At 43.3% G+C, this 17,807-nt stretch overlaps 2 protein-coding genes across 2 annotated transcripts; both read left to right on the forward strand.

Moving 5' to 3' along the window:
- Nucleotides 1-1,159: 1,159 nt before the first annotated feature.
- LOC133928259 (homeobox protein LUMINIDEPENDENS) lies at nucleotides 1,160-10,112 on the forward strand. Its single transcript, XM_062374510.1, has 13 exons — nucleotides 1,160-1,547; nucleotides 2,611-2,638; nucleotides 2,963-3,093; nucleotides 3,431-3,993; nucleotides 4,079-4,172; nucleotides 4,243-4,336; nucleotides 4,782-4,884; nucleotides 4,985-5,036; nucleotides 5,112-5,152; nucleotides 5,276-5,355; nucleotides 5,953-6,399; nucleotides 7,998-8,593; nucleotides 8,671-10,112. The coding sequence occupies exons 1-13, from the start codon at nucleotides 1,359-1,361 to the stop codon at nucleotides 9,832-9,834; spliced, it is 3,582 nt and encodes a 1,193-aa protein (XP_062230494.1). The 5' UTR covers nucleotides 1,160-1,358; the 3' UTR covers nucleotides 9,835-10,112.
- Nucleotides 10,113-11,009: 897 nt separating this feature from the next.
- LOC133928264 (psbP domain-containing protein 7, chloroplastic-like) lies at nucleotides 11,010-13,944 on the forward strand. Its single transcript, XM_062374523.1, has 3 exons — nucleotides 11,010-11,440; nucleotides 12,999-13,215; nucleotides 13,459-13,944. Exons 1-3 carry the CDS (start codon nucleotides 11,137-11,139, stop codon nucleotides 13,772-13,774), a joined length of 837 nt encoding a protein of 278 aa, XP_062230507.1. The 5' UTR covers nucleotides 11,010-11,136; the 3' UTR covers nucleotides 13,775-13,944.
- The last annotated feature ends 3,863 nt before the right edge of the window (nucleotides 13,945-17,807 follow it).

The following is a 17,807-nucleotide window of genomic DNA, read 5'->3' on the forward strand; positions in this document are numbered from 1 at the left end:
CGACCATTGTCAGCAAGCTTTGTTGCGCTGGTGATATTGTATTTGGCAGTTACAGTGTTGTTAAATACTGGATGCTATTCTGAAGGCATCCCCCCCCCCCCCCTTCGGAGGCAATGAGAACCGATTGTTTCTTTTGAACTGATGGTACTGAAAATAATAAGTGCCCGCCCAATAATCGAGAACAGTTTTGGTGGCTGCTCTCCTTGGCTTATGCATATGGCGAGCGGTAGGCGGCGGATTCGGCTGCAGCAAGTTTAGATGGCGCATTCGATATCGTCCGAGGTGTGAATGTGTGATATGTGTCTGGCTGCTGAGCGTCAGGACTGCGAACTGCGCAGAGTGCAGACTGAGTTAGGAGTTATGCCGCAGAGGCACAAGCAATTATCACTGCAGAAGGAACATGGCACTCTGTCTGGACCATAGTTGGCACTTTGGCAGTAAGCAGTGGCGGATCCAACGTTAAGAATTAGCGGGTTTAACTTCTTTTTTCCTCTTTTCCTTCTTTTCCTTTTTTTTTTCTCTCCTCCTCTTCTCTTCTTTCTCTCCCATAATAAAAAATTGTAGAGGCTCTCAAGTATTATCTTGAGTAAGGGGCTCAAGCCCACTAACTCTTGTGGATCCGCCCATGGCATGAAATAGTAAAATTTCAGATTAAAATCCTATATTTTGTTCAATTTAATTTTCTATTTGAAACCTTCGATCTCTAGCCACGCACCTACCACATTCAGTATAGCCATATGCTCCGTTTGATTATAAATAGAAAATAATTTGGCTAAACTTTTAAAGTTTTGACTAACAATTGCTTTCAAAATATTTAGTTTAGAAACCTTGAAATTATATGTGCAGATTCGTCTTGATTTTTTCTTCGTATATCACAAATTCAATAAAATTTATAAATATATTTTAATAGAAAAAATATTAAAATTATGCATTAGTGACGGTATCTTGTCCAGAACATGTATTTATGACCGGAGATATTACTACCATTCTAATCCAGTGACGTCAGCCGAAATCTCAGAAGTCAGAGCTCGAGCAGCATGGAGAGATAGCCTACTACTGTAGGGTTGACACTGACCGCTTGGTCCCACAGCTCAGTTCCCGGCGACAACGCCCGAGTTTATTCCTAATTAGGAGTAAACCCACTACGACTAACGAAACAGAGGTGAAGAAAAAAAAAAAAAAACCTCGCCCATCTCAACCCTCTCCGTCTCATTTCGCTCGCGTCCCCATCTTCTGCTTCCTCTCCCTCGCGCCCCACCTCCAAACCCTAATCCCACCGCGGCGCCGGCTCCCCCCCGCCACGACGACGAAGAGGGCGTCGGTGGCGGTAACCTGATGCCCAGTCGCCCGCGGGGGCCATGGATCTCGTCCCCTTCAAGCCCGCGGCCGGAGCCCTCGTCGAGGCGAGCGGCTGGATCGACGCGGGCGCGATCCCAGCGATGGTGGCGGCGCAGCAGGAGATGCTGCACGCGCAGGTGAACCAACTCCAGCGCCTCGTTGTCGCCCAGTGCCATCTCACGGGCGTCAATCCCCTCGCCCAGGAGATGGTAAGAATCTCCTGTCTCCAATCCCTGCTTCTCTTATGTTTCTCCCATTGGATGCTTGGGTTGGGGTAATTTTTGGCGAAGTAGCATAGGAAGTGCTTCGAGGGAATCTATTCGATTGGGTGCGGATAAGAGCATAGGTTTTTTATGGTGATACGATCCGAATCCTCTGTTCTAAACTTCTTGTAATCAGTCCCAAACTTTTTTTGACCACTACATTTTACGTATTGGTAGTTGTACTTGATAGTTCATAGAGGATACAGTGCTCCATGGTAGAAAGTTATTTGTACTCCTGAAATTAGGCGAGTGTATAATGTAACGGTTTAGTAGGTAGCAGTATAGCACTCCATATATGTTTGTTTCTAATATTTAGATCCTAGTACCTCCGTAAAATTACGTTTTCATGATTCTGAAAGCATGCCATTATACAAATTAATGGCGAAAGGGGGCGTGCTGATTCTTCCATGGCTGTTCATGATAGGCTCTGCTTAACATTAAAGCATTTGTAACTTCATTACCTCACTGTCTGTATATTGTTGGAATCGATCTTGTGAGAGGTGGGTAGGTGGGTTGTATGAACACACACGCGAGCACAAACTGGACATAGGAGTTCTCTTGCTGCCAGCAGCTTCTGATGTTTATTCAAACACCCAAAAGCCTATAGCTGCTAACAGCCTCTATTGGATCGAAACTCATCCAAAGGTGTGTTACAAAGGGGAGGGGGATATATAGGCCAAAAAACCCAACTTACTGTAACAGAAAGATTAAACTAACTACACACAAGGATTTACTTTAACATATATGATATTGCAACAATAGTTTCTGGTGTTATGGATTACGATTGCCGAAATAGTGAAATATCGAGTGTATGCTGAAGATGTCTTGAAGATTGTTGGATATACATTTTTGCTCTTGGCATGTTTTGCTCGCCGGCTATCTTTCCGTGTCACTAGCTTGCACTAGCCTTTGAATATACTGCATGTCCACTAGTCCTCATTACCCTTTTTTCAGTTAAATTATTTTGGTTCATCCGTGGACTTATCTTGCATTTGGTTGGTTCTTGCAGGCTGCTGGTGCATTGTCTATCAAGATAGGTCAGTTTTTCCGTATCAATGGAATTCACATTGACACAATTCTTGTGGTGGATGTCTTAGTATACAATATTAATAAAACAACATGGGCACCATGGTGTAACACAACTGACATATACCGAATTTTTATTGCTTTGAGCCTGATTGCTGAAGAGCGCTATTGATTACTCATGTCATTATTGGCTAACTTAGATGAAGAGCTCTGGTGCATGAAATTTCCCATTGTCAAAGCTGACGCAAAATCTGACTATTTTTCACATTATTCCATATGTTTTTGATTATCGCCTGCTGTTCTAAGCACTATTTGACAGTAGTTAAGCTTTGCAGGTAAAAAGCCACGGGATTTGTTGAATCCAAAATCAGTTAAGTGCATGCAGTCACTTTTTGCTTTGAAGGATACTATTGGCAAAAGAGAGACCCGTGAAATTAGCGCACTCTGCGGGGTTACTGTTACGCAGGTCTGCTTCTCACCTCACATGTGATACTGTTCTGTACTTTGATGTATTATGCTTTTGTTTGTGCCCTCATATGCTTGTATGTTTAATTTGAAAAATGAAATGGTACCTTTAAAGATACCATCATAAGTCATAACAACTGAACAATAGAGTTTTTCTTGTTTTGTATTTTTATTCTAGCTCGTGGCCTACATTTTGCTTTCTGTTTTTTCCCGCTATAATCTGATTAATCACACAGTTCTTGCTTTCACTCTGTCTGTCTGAATCATGAAGTTGATGATATTACCTTTTTTCTGCAAATTCCTTTTCTGTTAATGACATGTACATTAATGAATATTAGGTTAGGGAGTTCTTTGCAAGTCAACGAGCACGAGTGAGAAAATTTGTTACCTTGTCTCGAGAAAAAGCTCTGAGAATAGAAACACCCAACGCACATGGCAATGTATGCTCCATAACCACTGAGCAGACTCCAATTGACATAGAGGCACATGCTGAAGTTGTCGAACCTCTGAGAATTTTAGAACCAGTGCAGATCCCACAAAGCTCTTCACAACCATCAGATGTCCCACAGATCTCTTTGCAACCAATGGAGGTCCCACAAAGTTGTTTGCAGCCTATGGACGTCTTGCAGAACTCTTTGCAACAAGCAGAGGTCCAGCAGAACTGTTCAGCCCCTTTCATGCCCTCAGGAACAATGGTTATGCAACCTACTGATGCTAAGATTAATCCAGACTCCGTTCGAAAGGAACCTAAGCAAGATGAAGTTGTTCCTGGTGTTGACTCAGAAGATAAGAAGTTCTTGGACAGTATCTTTGCTCTAATGTGGAAGGAGGAAACATTCTCTGGACAGGTCAAATTGATGGAATGGATTCTCCAAGTAAATAATGTTACAATTCTTAGTTGGTAAGATATAAGCCTCTTAGTACCTACTGAGCTTTAAATGATTATTATGTTGATGCTTGGCTTCACCTTTCCAATAACCATTCAGGTTCTTAACAATGGGTGGTTTAACCATTGTGTCAACATGGTTGAGTCAAGCAGCTATTGAAGAGCAAACATCGGTTATTCTTGTTATTTTCAAGGTTCGTATTTTTCATTAGTGAACATGTACTTAGGTGTGGTGCGAATTTTGAACTCATTTTATTGGTGCAGGTGCTTCTCCACCTCCCATTACATAAGGCTTTGCCAGCCCACATGTCAGTTGTGTTGCAAACTATTAACAGGTTGCGGTTTTATAGGACACAAGGTGTGTAGAAATTGCCACAAGGATGTATATTTTACACACACTTATTGTATGACGATTCTTTTATCACGAGAATCACCTTGTATTATCATTTGGAAACTTGGTCTTCTAAAAAAAAGGGTGTCAATTTGGACACTTGCATGGGATATTTTGAATTAGTGGTTTTAAATCAATGATTCCCATTAAGTTGAAGTCCTATTTATGACGAATTGATGAAACAGGAACTCTACTGAGAGTACTTTAAGTTGCCATAATTAGGTCTTTGGATATAAATGGCTAAAACCTTAGCGTGTTTGACAAGTTCATTTCCATTTCACTTGTCCAGTATAACTGCTCTAGCGCTTGTTTGCATTTCCTATTCCGCACTAACGTTATATTAAGTTTTGCATATATAGATTTTCTTGTTTCTTTGGGCTGCTTATTAGAACTTATCTGATTCCAAGATCAGATATATCAAGCAGGGCCAGGAACCTCCTCTCCAGATTGAGCAAAGTGCTTGTAAGGAGTCATGCATTGAAGAAACCTCAAAAGGAGTTGATACGTAAACAAAGGTGGGATCTTCTTTCTTGCACTGCAACACTGTATTCCCTCTTGTTCGTTTTTATCTTCTGTTTGAAGGAGAATATTGTGGTTATTTATTTTCTTTTGCAGGATAAGTGAAATTCTCCGTGACGAGTCTTGGAAATCTGAAGTTGATATTACTGTAAGTATCTAAGTGACAGCATATACATCAGAAGATTAACATATTATGAAAGTTTAATTTTTGTGCTCTTACCAGGAGGAGATCATTGCCTTGACTGATGGTGCAAATGAGAACAGGTATTTTTTGTATATGGTCTCCCCATTGAGTGTGTTTAAATTGCAGTTGAGCTAAATGATTTACTTAACATCCATTTGGCTAATATAATTGTTGTTTGACTTGGTTTCTGTGCCACTGTGCAGAAAGCCTGAGCCCAGAAAAACTCCAATGCTTCTCACGGCTTCTGCTGACGAGTCAAATAAAAAGAGTGCTCCGCCGAAAAGTATCCTTTACCTAAATATAAGTTCACATTTACTTAATTTTGCTTCTTTTTTCGTGAACACATGTTCAACTACTACCATAATACCATGTATTCTCAGAAAATGTCTTTTACCATATATAACTTAAGGCTACTAAAGAATATTATTTATATTTGCAGCTTGCTAGAATATACATCTTATAGGTCTTTGTCGATTGAAAATTACTAGTAATTTGTATTGTTCTGTACTAAGATCTTGGTGGCTTTTAATTGTAGCTTAGTGGGTTTTTTACACCTTTCATAAAAAATAACCTCTTGGGTAAAACTGTTTTCTAAAAAATGTCCCGAGGCGTTTTCTGTGTAGTCAAAAAAGGTGTTGCTAAATGCTAATGGCTTATTTATTCTTCAAGTGTTTCTGTGCCGAGCTACATGTTTGTTGTTATATTGCCTTTTACATGTTCGATGATGATAATCAAAATTCATGCCTGTGTATTTCAAATAAGTTTGTTGAGCCATCCAATGTATCATCTTCAAATCGGATCTATACATACATTATTTCACTTACCTGAATATTTAGTGTAGTTCAAACTGTTTGTGTGAATCTCCTTATCTAATCTCCAGAATCCAAAGAAAAAAGGAAAACTCTACTTGTAGAACATCCAAATAAGAAAGCTGCTGGGAAGAATGTTCATTCTGTCAGGAGCATATCTACAAACAATAGCAGACCACTATCTGCAGATGATATCCAAAAAGCAAAGATGCGTGCCATGTTCATGCAGGAGAAGTATGGCAAGGTTGACACTAGCAAAGTGAGTGATAAACCGCAGGCAATGGAAACGCAAAAAACGTCTGGCTTTGTCAATTCGAATGTACCACCTGTGCCCAGAAGTCCCCTTACATCAACCGCAAAAATACCTGTTGACCCAAGCGCATCAACTTCTAAACAAAGTGCAGTTCCTCAGCCTGATAAGCCAGAAACCTCAGGCGGTTTGAAGTTAAACATAAGTTGTCAAAAAAATGTTAAAGAGAAGTTGGATTCCAAGAGAGTTGTTTGGCAGATACCACCAGGTATACCGTCGCTTTGTGCTCCTTCATTTGCCATTTTATTGAATGTTGAATAGTTCTGATCTGCTTCTTGGTCAATGAGAACTAGTAAAGTTGTACAGAAAATGGTTCAAGAATTAAGTGTATTGTCTTTTATTCATACCAGTGCAAGCTTCCGTGAATTACTTGGATTAGATTAGGTCTCATTCTTCAAATCAGTATGCTGCCATGAACCAGCTTCAGTCGAAATGGAGAAAAGTACACCTCATCGGATCTTTGATGTTACAGAATGTGGGTGTTCATTTTTTTAATCCTGCGCCTCTACTGTACTGGTTCTAATGCTATAAACAACTCATGTAAGATAAACATTGAACTTGATACGTATTTGACCCTAAAACTTGTAAACAAACGAAGTTTTTCTGAACTTCTGGTTGGCTGTAAACAGACATCCATATTTGTTCAAACTTCAGAAATCTGTGTCCGCTTAACTGTTTCATATCGGAACAAGTGTCATGTGGAATTTTGTGTTCTCCATCAAACTTCTGAAAGAACAGTGGATAGCAGTTCAGCTTTCTGGAATGTTATGAGGGATTAGCTACTACGTTTATGTACTGCATATCCACAAACAAGGATCAATTGTCATGGATTTGGAACTGGTTTATTACTATGGTTAGTCAATGCATATTGAAGGTTTGCAAGTAAATCCACAGCTGGTAGTTTCTCTGCGCTTGCAGATCTGGTAAAGCACAAACGACTGCATGCTTAAAATATTTTTATACATAAATTATGCATCAACCTACTACTTTTAGAATATCCAACATGTCTCCACTTACAATTACTTTTTGCACTGGTGTAAATTCATTTCCTCAAAGTATAAAGCATTGAAGAGGTGGACTGCACTTGATCACTTCATAATAAACAAGTTTTCATTTTTCTGAGAGTTAGCAGATGGAAAGTCCTGAGATCCTTGCTTATATCAGTTGCTGAGTACATTAGAGATGTGCTGCTGTGTACCCAATGCTGTACATACTACTTGGACTAGCAAGTTTAATGTCGATTCCATGGATTGCCATGTTTACTTGTTTCTTAAGTTTCAATGCATACATGAGATGTAGTGTGGGCGTGCTTATTTGACCTGCTGCTATAGACACACGATTGTGGTAGGCCTATTTATTTCTACATCTGAAGCAGTCGCTGGTCGTTTCGAGATCCTCTTCCATTATTAGTTCTCATGAAGGACATGAGAAAAAAGACTTCCCAGGAGTACTGTGAAGCTCTGTGCTGTCTGCTGCTGTTGATTTAATAACTATCAATAAGTGACATGCAATGTTTTTGAAATACAGAAGCTGTAGAGTCCAGTAACCGAAAGAAAAGCTCGAAATCCTTGTTATTCAAACCCAGCTTAAAGAAAGCTACATGCTAACTGCTGTGATAATCAGTTTTAAGAAATTGAGCTTAAATGCAAGGGCCTTTGCGGTACATCCGATTGTGTGTTACCTATTGCAGAGTTTGAATAGTTTGAGCTTTTATAACTTGCTATGTTTCTTAGGAGATTCTCCAAAAAGCTTGACCTCTGCAATATTGGTTTTTTTGTTTTGAAATCTATTTCCCTTTTGTTGCAGCGGTATGGATAGACCCCTCGTGGAGTGTAGGTACTGGTGAAAACAGCAAGGAGCTTGAGGTTCAAACTCAGAGAAACCAGCGTGAGAAGGAAACCTTTTATGCAAGTCAGAAGGACATCCCATTGAATCCAAAGGACCCATGGGATCTGGAAATGGACTCTGATGACAGCCTGACCCCAGAAATTCCAATTGACCAGCCACCAGATGCCGACACTATGGAAATAGATAGCATGGGCGCAGCCCCTACTAACACTGCAGCTCCTGTTGAGGACAAGCAAATTGGATCAACGTCATCAACATCAGTAGCAGTTGCTGCCGGTGCAAATGGTGCAGCTTCTGAACCAGATCTTGAGTTGCTTACAGTGCTGCTCAAGAATCCACAGCTTGTCTTTGCTCTAACATCTAACACAGGGGAGAGCGTGCCAAGTGAACAGACTGTTGCACTTCTGGATACACTGAAGCGGACTGGCCTTGGACTTTCAGAGCTGTTGAGTCTAGCGAATGGTGCTGGGGTTCCAAAAGAGCCTGAACCTGAACCTGAACCTATTCCTGCTTCACTTCCATCACCAACTCCTCCATCGGACCTTACAGCAAGGGTTTGTCTGCTGGCTCTTCATTTTTGTTATCCAGTGTTAATTTTGCCTTCTGTTGTTCATATGATATTTTTTGGCAGGCTGATTGGAGACCAGAATACCCAACGCAGGTGAAGGCTCCAAACTTGCAGCAATCACATTTGTCAAACCGGGAGAATACACCTATTGCAAATACTGTGCAGCAAAGCTTCTCAAATGTTGTCAGTTCGTTGCCCTCACAACCTTATGCATCAGTTTCTGTTTTGCCGGCACATATTCAAACTAACGCCCCATCTCTACCTCAGTTGGCGGTTTCCGTAAATCCGCCTATTCAAAATGTCCCCCCTATGATTAACCACCTAAATAGAGTTTCAGTACATCAGCATGCCCAGCAATATGCGCTGGCGTCTGATACTGTTGCTGTGTCCATCCATCAGCAGCCAGCGGTGAACAAACCAACCCATGGACTTCAGAATATCTCAAGGCCTGCTGTAGCACATTCTTCAATGCTTGAGCCGAATGCCTCTTATGCAACACTCCCTTGGGAATCTAATGCTGCTCTTGTTACCAACACTGGACGAAATGCAACGGCTGATGCATGGGCTCCCCGCACAACTAATTCATATAATATTGCATCAGCAAACACAGTGCCGTATGCTAACAAGAATGCTTACGGTAATCAAAGTACACAGAGTGCATACAATGCTTATGGTTCTACCTCAGTCTCGTCCCATGCTCTTCTCCCAGGGCACGGACTGGACAGAAATGGTAGAAATGGTTATAGCCGATCCGCGGAGTACCAAACTCGGGCACGAGACAGCTATCACCAACACTCGAGGTCGCCTGAGCTTGGTGCTGGCCGTGACTATGGTGGCACGCAAAGTTATACTGATGATCCCCAGTCCTTAACGCACTGGAATGCAGGGCAAGAGAGCTACGTTCCTGAGCCCTCAAGGCAGTTGACTGCATATCAGAGCAACACCCCAGCTGAGCCATCAAGGCAATGGAGTTACGTGCGTCAGAGCTACACCCCAGCTGAGTCCTCAAGGCATTGGAGTTCTGCACAGCAGAGCTACACCCCGGCTGAGCCATCAAGGCAGTGGAGTTCTGAGCATCAGAGCTACAATCTTGAGTCCTCAAGGCCTTGGAGTTCCGGCCAGCAGGGTCAGAACCCGGATACATTGAGGCAATGGAATCAGGGAAAGCAAGATCATTACAATCCGAGTGATGCTCGAAGATCATCTGGTCAACAATGGAGGAGATAACGGAAGTTGCATATATTAGCTAGTTCCTGGAGGTTGTTCTTGCGAGCCTTTCTTTGTTTGATGTGAGGCGATTCATTCATTGAATTGGGCTTTATGATTGCACGAAGGCCACAGAAAAAAAAGCCATGGATCGTGTATTAATGTAGTTGGAGATGGGGAAAGAAAAAAGAAGAAGAAACTAAAAGAGAAAGAGGCGCCGGCTCGAATCAGCCGAAGTCTTTGCTGAATCGAACGATGGATCAATTTTCTTCCGAATACATTTTGCCTCGTTTTGTTCATTCGTCATCCGTTAATTCTTGGGACCCTACGCCCCTACGGCGTGTTTGTGCAATCTTTGCGAACTCGTAGGCTGGCACTTCGAAGGTGATGGGTATGCCCGTGAGTTTCTTCAGAAGAGGAAAAGGAACAGAAATATCGTCGAAATGCGTATCAGTTACTAATACCAAAATACTTTCTGCCGGATACTCTCGAGAGAAAATTCTAGCTCGTTTAGAAAGAAAAAAAAACCTGATTGATGGAACTGACTGGACTCTTGCTGTTAAGCAGGCTGTAAAATTTCTTTGGATCTATCTGGAATTTGGAATTGCCGACAAAATCCACAAAAATGAGCTCAAAACAAACAATGTACTTACGATAAATTTCGTCTCCAAACAAACTGGTTGTTCACACCTATTTTAGCGGGATATATCTATATTCTCGTATGTACAGTCCCATACTAGTTATTCAGATTCTGTTCTGCCTTCACACGTAAACAAACCCATCCCCAGTCGCAGAAAGAGAGAACGAGGACCTGGCCGGCTCTCGCACTCCCCATTTAATCCCAAATGGATTTCTTCGTCAGTGTCTGTTGATCATAATAGAAATATGACGTATCTGTCACTTACAGAGCTGGAGACTTACATGTGTATAAGTTATAGATCTTGAGGTGTGTGTTGAGTAGATACCACGACGTGTACCCTGTGTTAAAAGCTGCAAAAAAATAAAATAAAAAAATCCACACGCGTGCGAGCGCGTCCAACGGTCTGGGAACGTGCCGGGACGGTGCCGTGAGCCGGAGCACATGTGCACGCATGATGGGCAGTCAGACACGCAGCCCGTTCTTTGGTCGCTCACTCGGTTCGGTTGGTCGGCGGAGAACCTCCACCACCCCACCCCACCTCCAGAAAGCGCGAAAAACACGCAAAAAAAGACCGTGAAAAAAAGGCGCTCCGGCGCCACGCCAAATACCCCTCCGTCGCCCGCTCCCGCGTCTCGTCGAGACAAAACCAATCCGCCAAACCAAAGCCATCCGGCTCCTGCGCGATGGCCGTGGCGAGGCACCACCACCGCGGGGCGCCCTCGCGCTCCGCGGACCGGTTGCGGCGCGGGGGCGGCGTCATACGGTGCTCGTCGCCGGCGCAGGAGTTCGCCGCTCTGGCGTCGCTGTTCCGGCGGCGGCTGGTTGTGGGGGCCACGACGGCGGCGGCCGCGGCGGTGGGGGGCAACTTCGGCGGCGTCACGAGCTTCCTGCTGGGGCTGTCGCCGGAGCTCGGCAGGTCGCTCCGCCTCGACGTTCTCTACCCCGTCGGCGGGTTCACCCGCTGCCTCGACTCGGACAACGGGTTCGGTAAGCGCACTGATCTCACCCGCTCTCGACCTCCTCCTCCCATCTTGTCAGCCTGGTAATTGGCATTTGCATACTACATGGTTTGATTTTGAAGGAGCACCTGGCAATTGGCATCTGCATGCGTGCAATTGAATTGGATTTGCCTGGATGAGGCGTTCGGTTCCATCTTGCTTAATCGACTAGATTGCTTTGTGCTATAGGTAGGCACTCGTCAACAACACCTTGAACTGCTGCCAGTCTCTTTCCTCGTGACACACATTGAGCTGTTGCTCTGAATTTTAAAGCATTTGTTATGCGTAATGTTAACAACCACTCTAATTATCTTACAGAAAAGAAATACCTGCCACCTGTGTATGGGTCAACGGGGTTTTACACTATACGGCATTATGATTCATGGGACCTGGTCTAGTGTGTACCGACCACTGTAATCCACAAAGAGAGTAACGCATCAGTGTCCCTTTTTGACATCAACATCAGTGCGTGTTTAGAACGATCGGTGAACATGAGAAATTCGAGCATTTGCCACTCAAAAGAAAACGTACTTTTTCAATAAGCAGATGAACAAGATGTACTAACTTGAGAGCAAAAGATTGAAGCGTTTGACTAGAGGAAACTTGAGGTCATGCTTTGGCAAGGTGATCTTCGGTAGAGGTGATGCTTGCCATCAGCCGTGGAATTTATTCGGGGTATCCCGGCCGTGTGCACGTTGTTGTCAAGCTCCAACTTTGTGCCCCCTCCAAAAAGTACAGAAATAGGGATGCCAAGTGGTTGTGTTCATATCCCATCCACAGAAAAAGAAAGGAAAAATTTGCAGATCCAAAATCAACTTTACTATGTTCCCAAAAAGATAAATCAATTCTACTAAATTTCTAATCAGACCGATGGTAGACCTAATCCTCATTTCTCTTGTTCGGGAAGATATTTAGTTTATTTCTAGTGCAATGGAATGAAGTCATAAAGAGATATTGTCCCAATAGTGATATTTTTTGGGTTCTTTTTTTCCGAATCCAGATTCAAAATAAATTTGGCACTGGAATCTCCAAATTTTCTGTCTTCCTGTTTCTCAAATAGTAGGACTCAAGTCATTGGACTAAGAAAATATGGGCGCATCTGATTTATTTCCTATGTTCGAATGTGGCTACAAGGCTACAAGCACGAGTGGCTGCAAAAAGGTGGTCCCTTCTGCTGCCACTTGCTATACCCAACCTACATGTCATTCCTCCAATGGGGTTGTATGTGTGGATCATGGGCTATCTGGTGCCACATTTAGGACCAGGAATTGCATGCCACCTGGGCTCCATTTCATCTTGATTGATCATTGTTGCCATCTGGTGGGCTATTTCAACCGGATAATGCATTTCTGGTTTGTTTTATTTTACCAAATGTTTTCCCTGGAGGAATTGTTAACAAAGATATCGTAAGTGTGAATATATTAAAAAGAGATGCTAATAGGAAGAGTTACTTGAAGTGCCTATCTGTAAGCGGCAAGGTGTTTCATTGTCAAATTTTCAGTATATATCTAGCAAAGTATTAACTTTAAGGTTTCTTAAACATGTAGAATTTATCTATCCATCAAATTGGGTTGGAGATCAGACTCTACTATACAGAGAAGTGAAGAAGGCAGAATTGCAGAGATCACTAGACCCGCCACCGATCGGGATATCTCCATCTCGACCTCGAAACATTAGTGAACCTGTGGCAGCATTTGGCCCCCCGGGATCGAATGGGGAACTCAACGTCAGTGTCATTGTCTCACCTGTCCCGCAAGACTTCTCGTAAGTCCACTTAATTTCTCAGTTGCAATTTGCTCCTCCAAGCTCTTAAACACTCTATACGAGTTTCTATGTGAAACCTAAAAATAAAATCGTGTATATATTACATAGGAAGCCACAAAACTTAAATGCCACTTAATATTGTCTGAAAAAACTCCTGCGTATGCTAACTTTTGGTCGATATTTTGGACAAATTATCACTCTGTAATGTATCCACTAAAGAAGCAACTGAATTGTTTGAAACAGGATTGAGGCTTTTGGTGGTCCGAAAGATGTTGGGGAGGTGGTGCTGAGAAGGATCGCCAGGGCAAGGCGAAGCCCGGACATCAACGCTACTCTTATTGATGCCGCCTTGAGAGAAGATGAGGACAATGTGAAATACTACAAGCTAGAGTTCCGAGTTGAAAGCCCTTCTTTCCGACGTCATAATGTTGCTGTCTGCTGTGCGAGGGACGGCAAACTTTACACCATGAATGCGCAAGCACCAGAATCGGCGTGGAAAGCAGTTCAGAAAGAGTTCTTTGCAATGGCAGATTCCTTCAGTCTAGTGGTTGATGCTTGATATGGTAGTCACACAGTTTTGTACCCCTGAGCCTTTTTTCAGTAGTTTGTAAAGTACGGGATATCATGGTTTCATGTATAGGACTTAGAGAAATGTATCATAATGCTGTTGTTACAAGGTAAAAATAAAAAACAGGCAATACATGTTACCGTATTTACTAAAATAGATAACATAGCGGCGTATTTATAAATTTAGTATTTGTATTCGTCATTTTGAACACCGAAAACCCGATTTTGTTACATGAGACATTGAAAAACGATAGACTCGCCTGTATTCGTTACCTTGAGGTGCCGAATACGGCACTGTGCATCATATTTGGCACCTCAGGTGTAAAACATCCTGTATTCCAAATACAGATTGGTCCTATCATGTGTTGCTTTCATTGCTAACATCGTGTTTTATCATGTATTTTGTGTCATCTCTCTGTATAAAGTGTAATAGCTATCGGTGTGGGGCTGAATAAAGTACAGTAGCACAATTTTGTTTTATTAGGACATGAGTGAATAAATAAAGAAATGAATGAGTGAGTGTGTGTTATTTCATGTCATCTCTCTGCATAGAGTGTAATACCTACTGGTGATAGTAGGGTTGAATAAAGTGCAATAGCACAATATTATTTTATGAGGGCACGAGCAAATAAATAAATAAAGGATCTGGATCAGTGAGTATGTGTAAATTTGTTTCAACGTAGTTTTGTTGATATTTTATTATTCATTTAATATATTTGTGTGGGTAACTTTTTAGTAAAATAACATTGGGAGGATACAAATTGAAATTTATCGAACAATAATAGTTGTGAAGTACAATTATCATATAACCTGACATAGAGGTTACATACGTTGATAAACATTACATGAGACATGGGGTTTTCGACACTGCACGAATGGACTCTAACCATAAAGAGATAACGACAACAAATATTGGCATATATAGTACGCCTAAAGACTAACTAATAGCACACCACTGCTAAATCTAACATATCTTAGAGAATGAAAAATAGAACTGATTACAATAGATGCTCTCTACTGAGTGCACATATAATATTTGCCCTTTCACAAGGCGTGGGTGCCCTCCACTTTAGCGTGACAGGTCCTCTCTCGCTTCTTTTCTCTCTCTGCCACAGTGTGCTCCTTCACTGCTTTCCTCGTACACTCCTCCTCCTGACGCTTGAGTTGTAGTTCCTCCTATTGTTGCTTGTACTCCCGACGTTCGTACGCTTTCCTCCTCCTCCACTATATGCTCATGTCAACCCACCGATTCTGGTGCTTATTTTGCTCCATGTCCAGCCATTACATAAAGTCACAAATAAGTGGAGGAGACTGGACAAATAAAACAAGAGAAGAGATTAGTAAGACAATGCATAAAATCGTACAGAAAGTGCCACATGAGTGATATAGATCGCTATACTGGTGGATACTCGTACGGTCCATGTTGAGGCTTGTCGTACTGACAGTTGGCACATATGAAGAAGCATAGACCATAGGTGTATGAGATATTCTGGGACTCGTAAAGCCTAAAATGGTCACCACAGAAGCACATCAATGATTTGTCCATTTGAAAGATGAAAATCCTCCAATATTTCTTAGGTGGGTTTGGTGGAGCTGAGGAAGATATTGCAATTGAGAGAGCAGAGGAATGAGTGGTCTATCCATAGATGAGAGTGAGATTATTTATGGTGACTGGAGACTGTGTGCATGGGTTTGGTTGAGGGCTGGAGCATAAGATTCTCTGTGAAAGCTGAAAAAGTTATGGCATTGATGCTTGACAGAGATTTCCTGTAAAAGTTGTTGCTTATGTTGTCATTTCATTCTGCAAAAGTTCAACAATAAGTTATTGTTACCATCGGAGGATTAACTCCTGTCGCAGGGATCCCGAGAGATCCCTTTTTAGAGATTCGGCGGGGGGGATGATCCTGAATAAGTTCGTCGGAAAAATGAATGAGAGTAAATGCAACGACCGATGGTGGGGGCGACCTGGTGCGGAAGGAAGTAAATGTACCGGAGTTTTAGACAGATTCGGGTCGCACGGAGGCGTAACACCCTACTCCTGTACGGATGCAATAACTGTCCCGGGGGAGATCCCTCTGGGATGGGGCTGGTTACAAGAAATATGATCTATCTAAGAGCTTGAGGCTCCTTGTTCTTCGGCCGGAGCTATGCTCAAGCTTGTTCACAATGTCTCTGTTTGCTTGCTTGGTTCGTCGTGGGGCTCGTCGTCTTCGTCTTTTTGCCTGCGTTTCCTTTTCCTGTGTGCCAATTCTTTTATGCACCCGCCGGCCGCGACATACCCCGAACGGGAAGGAAGGGGCACAAGTTCCGAGACGCCCTGACTGAGAAAGGCGTCATCATCTCCTCTGGACGAAGTGACTGGGGCGGTGGAAACACGCGGCGCGCATCCGGTCACCTTTCAATGTGGACGCCCTGGCAACGGGCGCCTTTAAAAGGGCCCACCGGGCAGCCACCGAGCCACCCGGTGTGCCCGCCCTGTCTTGTTCCTCTGCCGCCGCGGCAGGGCGGCAGGCGGAATGCCTTGATCCTGGTGATGCTATCCCGAGACACACCGGATGATACGGGACGGGACTCGTGCAATTAATAGCCCACGCCCCCCTGCCAAAGCATGGCAGGGACTGACACTGCGGCGGGAGCAGTTGGATGTGTCAGACCATGCACTCTCATTAAATGCGGTTTCGGCCTCTGACTGGCGGACACCTCATCGGTGGGCCCCTCGGGAGCCTTTCTGGGTCGTCGGGGAACTGAGTGCTCGGGGGTACTGCTCACCTCCCCGAGCACTCTTGCCCGATCCTTCGGGGAACCGAACGCTCGGGGGCCGCCACGCGCAGCCCCGAGCATTCTCTCCCGAGCACTCTTTGTGTGGAACCTTCAGGGAACCGAGCGCTCGGGGACTGCCGCTCGCAGCCCCGAGCACTCTCTCTCCCGGAACTTTAGCTCTTCTGGTCATCGGGGAACTAGGGTGCTCGGGGATGACCTGGCACCGGCCCGAGCACTTTTCTTCCCGGTACTTAGGCTCCGCGAATCATCGGGGAACTGGGGTGCTCGGAAAACAAAGACTGTGGCCCCGAGCACCTTCTCCTGGGACTCGAACTCTCCTTACCCCGCGGGAAAGACCTCGCGGGATGGCGATACGTGGCGGATGGCTGGCCTAGCCTTGGGACTCAGGGACCCCCGGTTCCTGATACACCGACAGTTGCCTCTACATAGATGTATAAAATCTTATAAAAGCATTATTTATGAAAGCTGTTGATTTTCAATACGTGTAGAAGTAACATCTATCCCTTTGATCTTAATCCAAAGTCAAAACTTACTTTAAACATTCATCCTAAACAAGCAATCTTTGTATGTAAACGGTTCATACAATCACTTGGTTGATGCTACAGCTGCAATTAATGTCCCAAATAGTTCACAAATTATTCGTAACATAGTACGTTAATATAAGACACTAACTATATACCTATCGAACTAAACTAATAAAATAGAAAGATAAATAAAATAAATAGTCATGTCTGGCATTTGCATAGTTCATGGTGCACAGATATTGAATACCTAGATCATCTCAAGATAGCGGAGGAAATGACGACACAAATTAGCGAAAGAATGACAGATGTGCCAGTCAATGCTATCTGGGTAGGATGGTTGTCGTCTCTGAGGTCGTAACGAAAAGTTGTAAGGATGGATACTAGCAAATCCGCCATCATTTTTTAGGTCATCAATGTCCTCCGGAGATGGAGGCCTTGGAGTAAGGGTCGTTATGGCATGAAATCGTCATCGTCGTCATCTTGAGCTATCACGGTAGTAGCACGTCCTATTTCTTTGTCGGTTGTATGCCAACTCGGTATGGTGTGTGAACGTCCTCTTGTAGTGTTGCTTGAACCTACTTCTATTTTGCTGCTGGAATATTGAGGTATTGGGGACATGAAATCATCATTCTCATCGTTCTCATCATTTTCTAGATGAGTAGTAGAAGACGTCCCTATACCCTTTAAGTTCATTGATCGTCGTCGTTTTCTATGCGAACC

The sequence above is a fragment of the Phragmites australis genome, chromosome 1 (assembly GCF_958298935.1).
Source record: "Phragmites australis chromosome 1, lpPhrAust1.1, whole genome shotgun sequence".
Classification (NCBI taxonomy): domain Eukaryota; kingdom Viridiplantae; phylum Streptophyta; class Magnoliopsida; order Poales; family Poaceae; genus Phragmites; species Phragmites australis.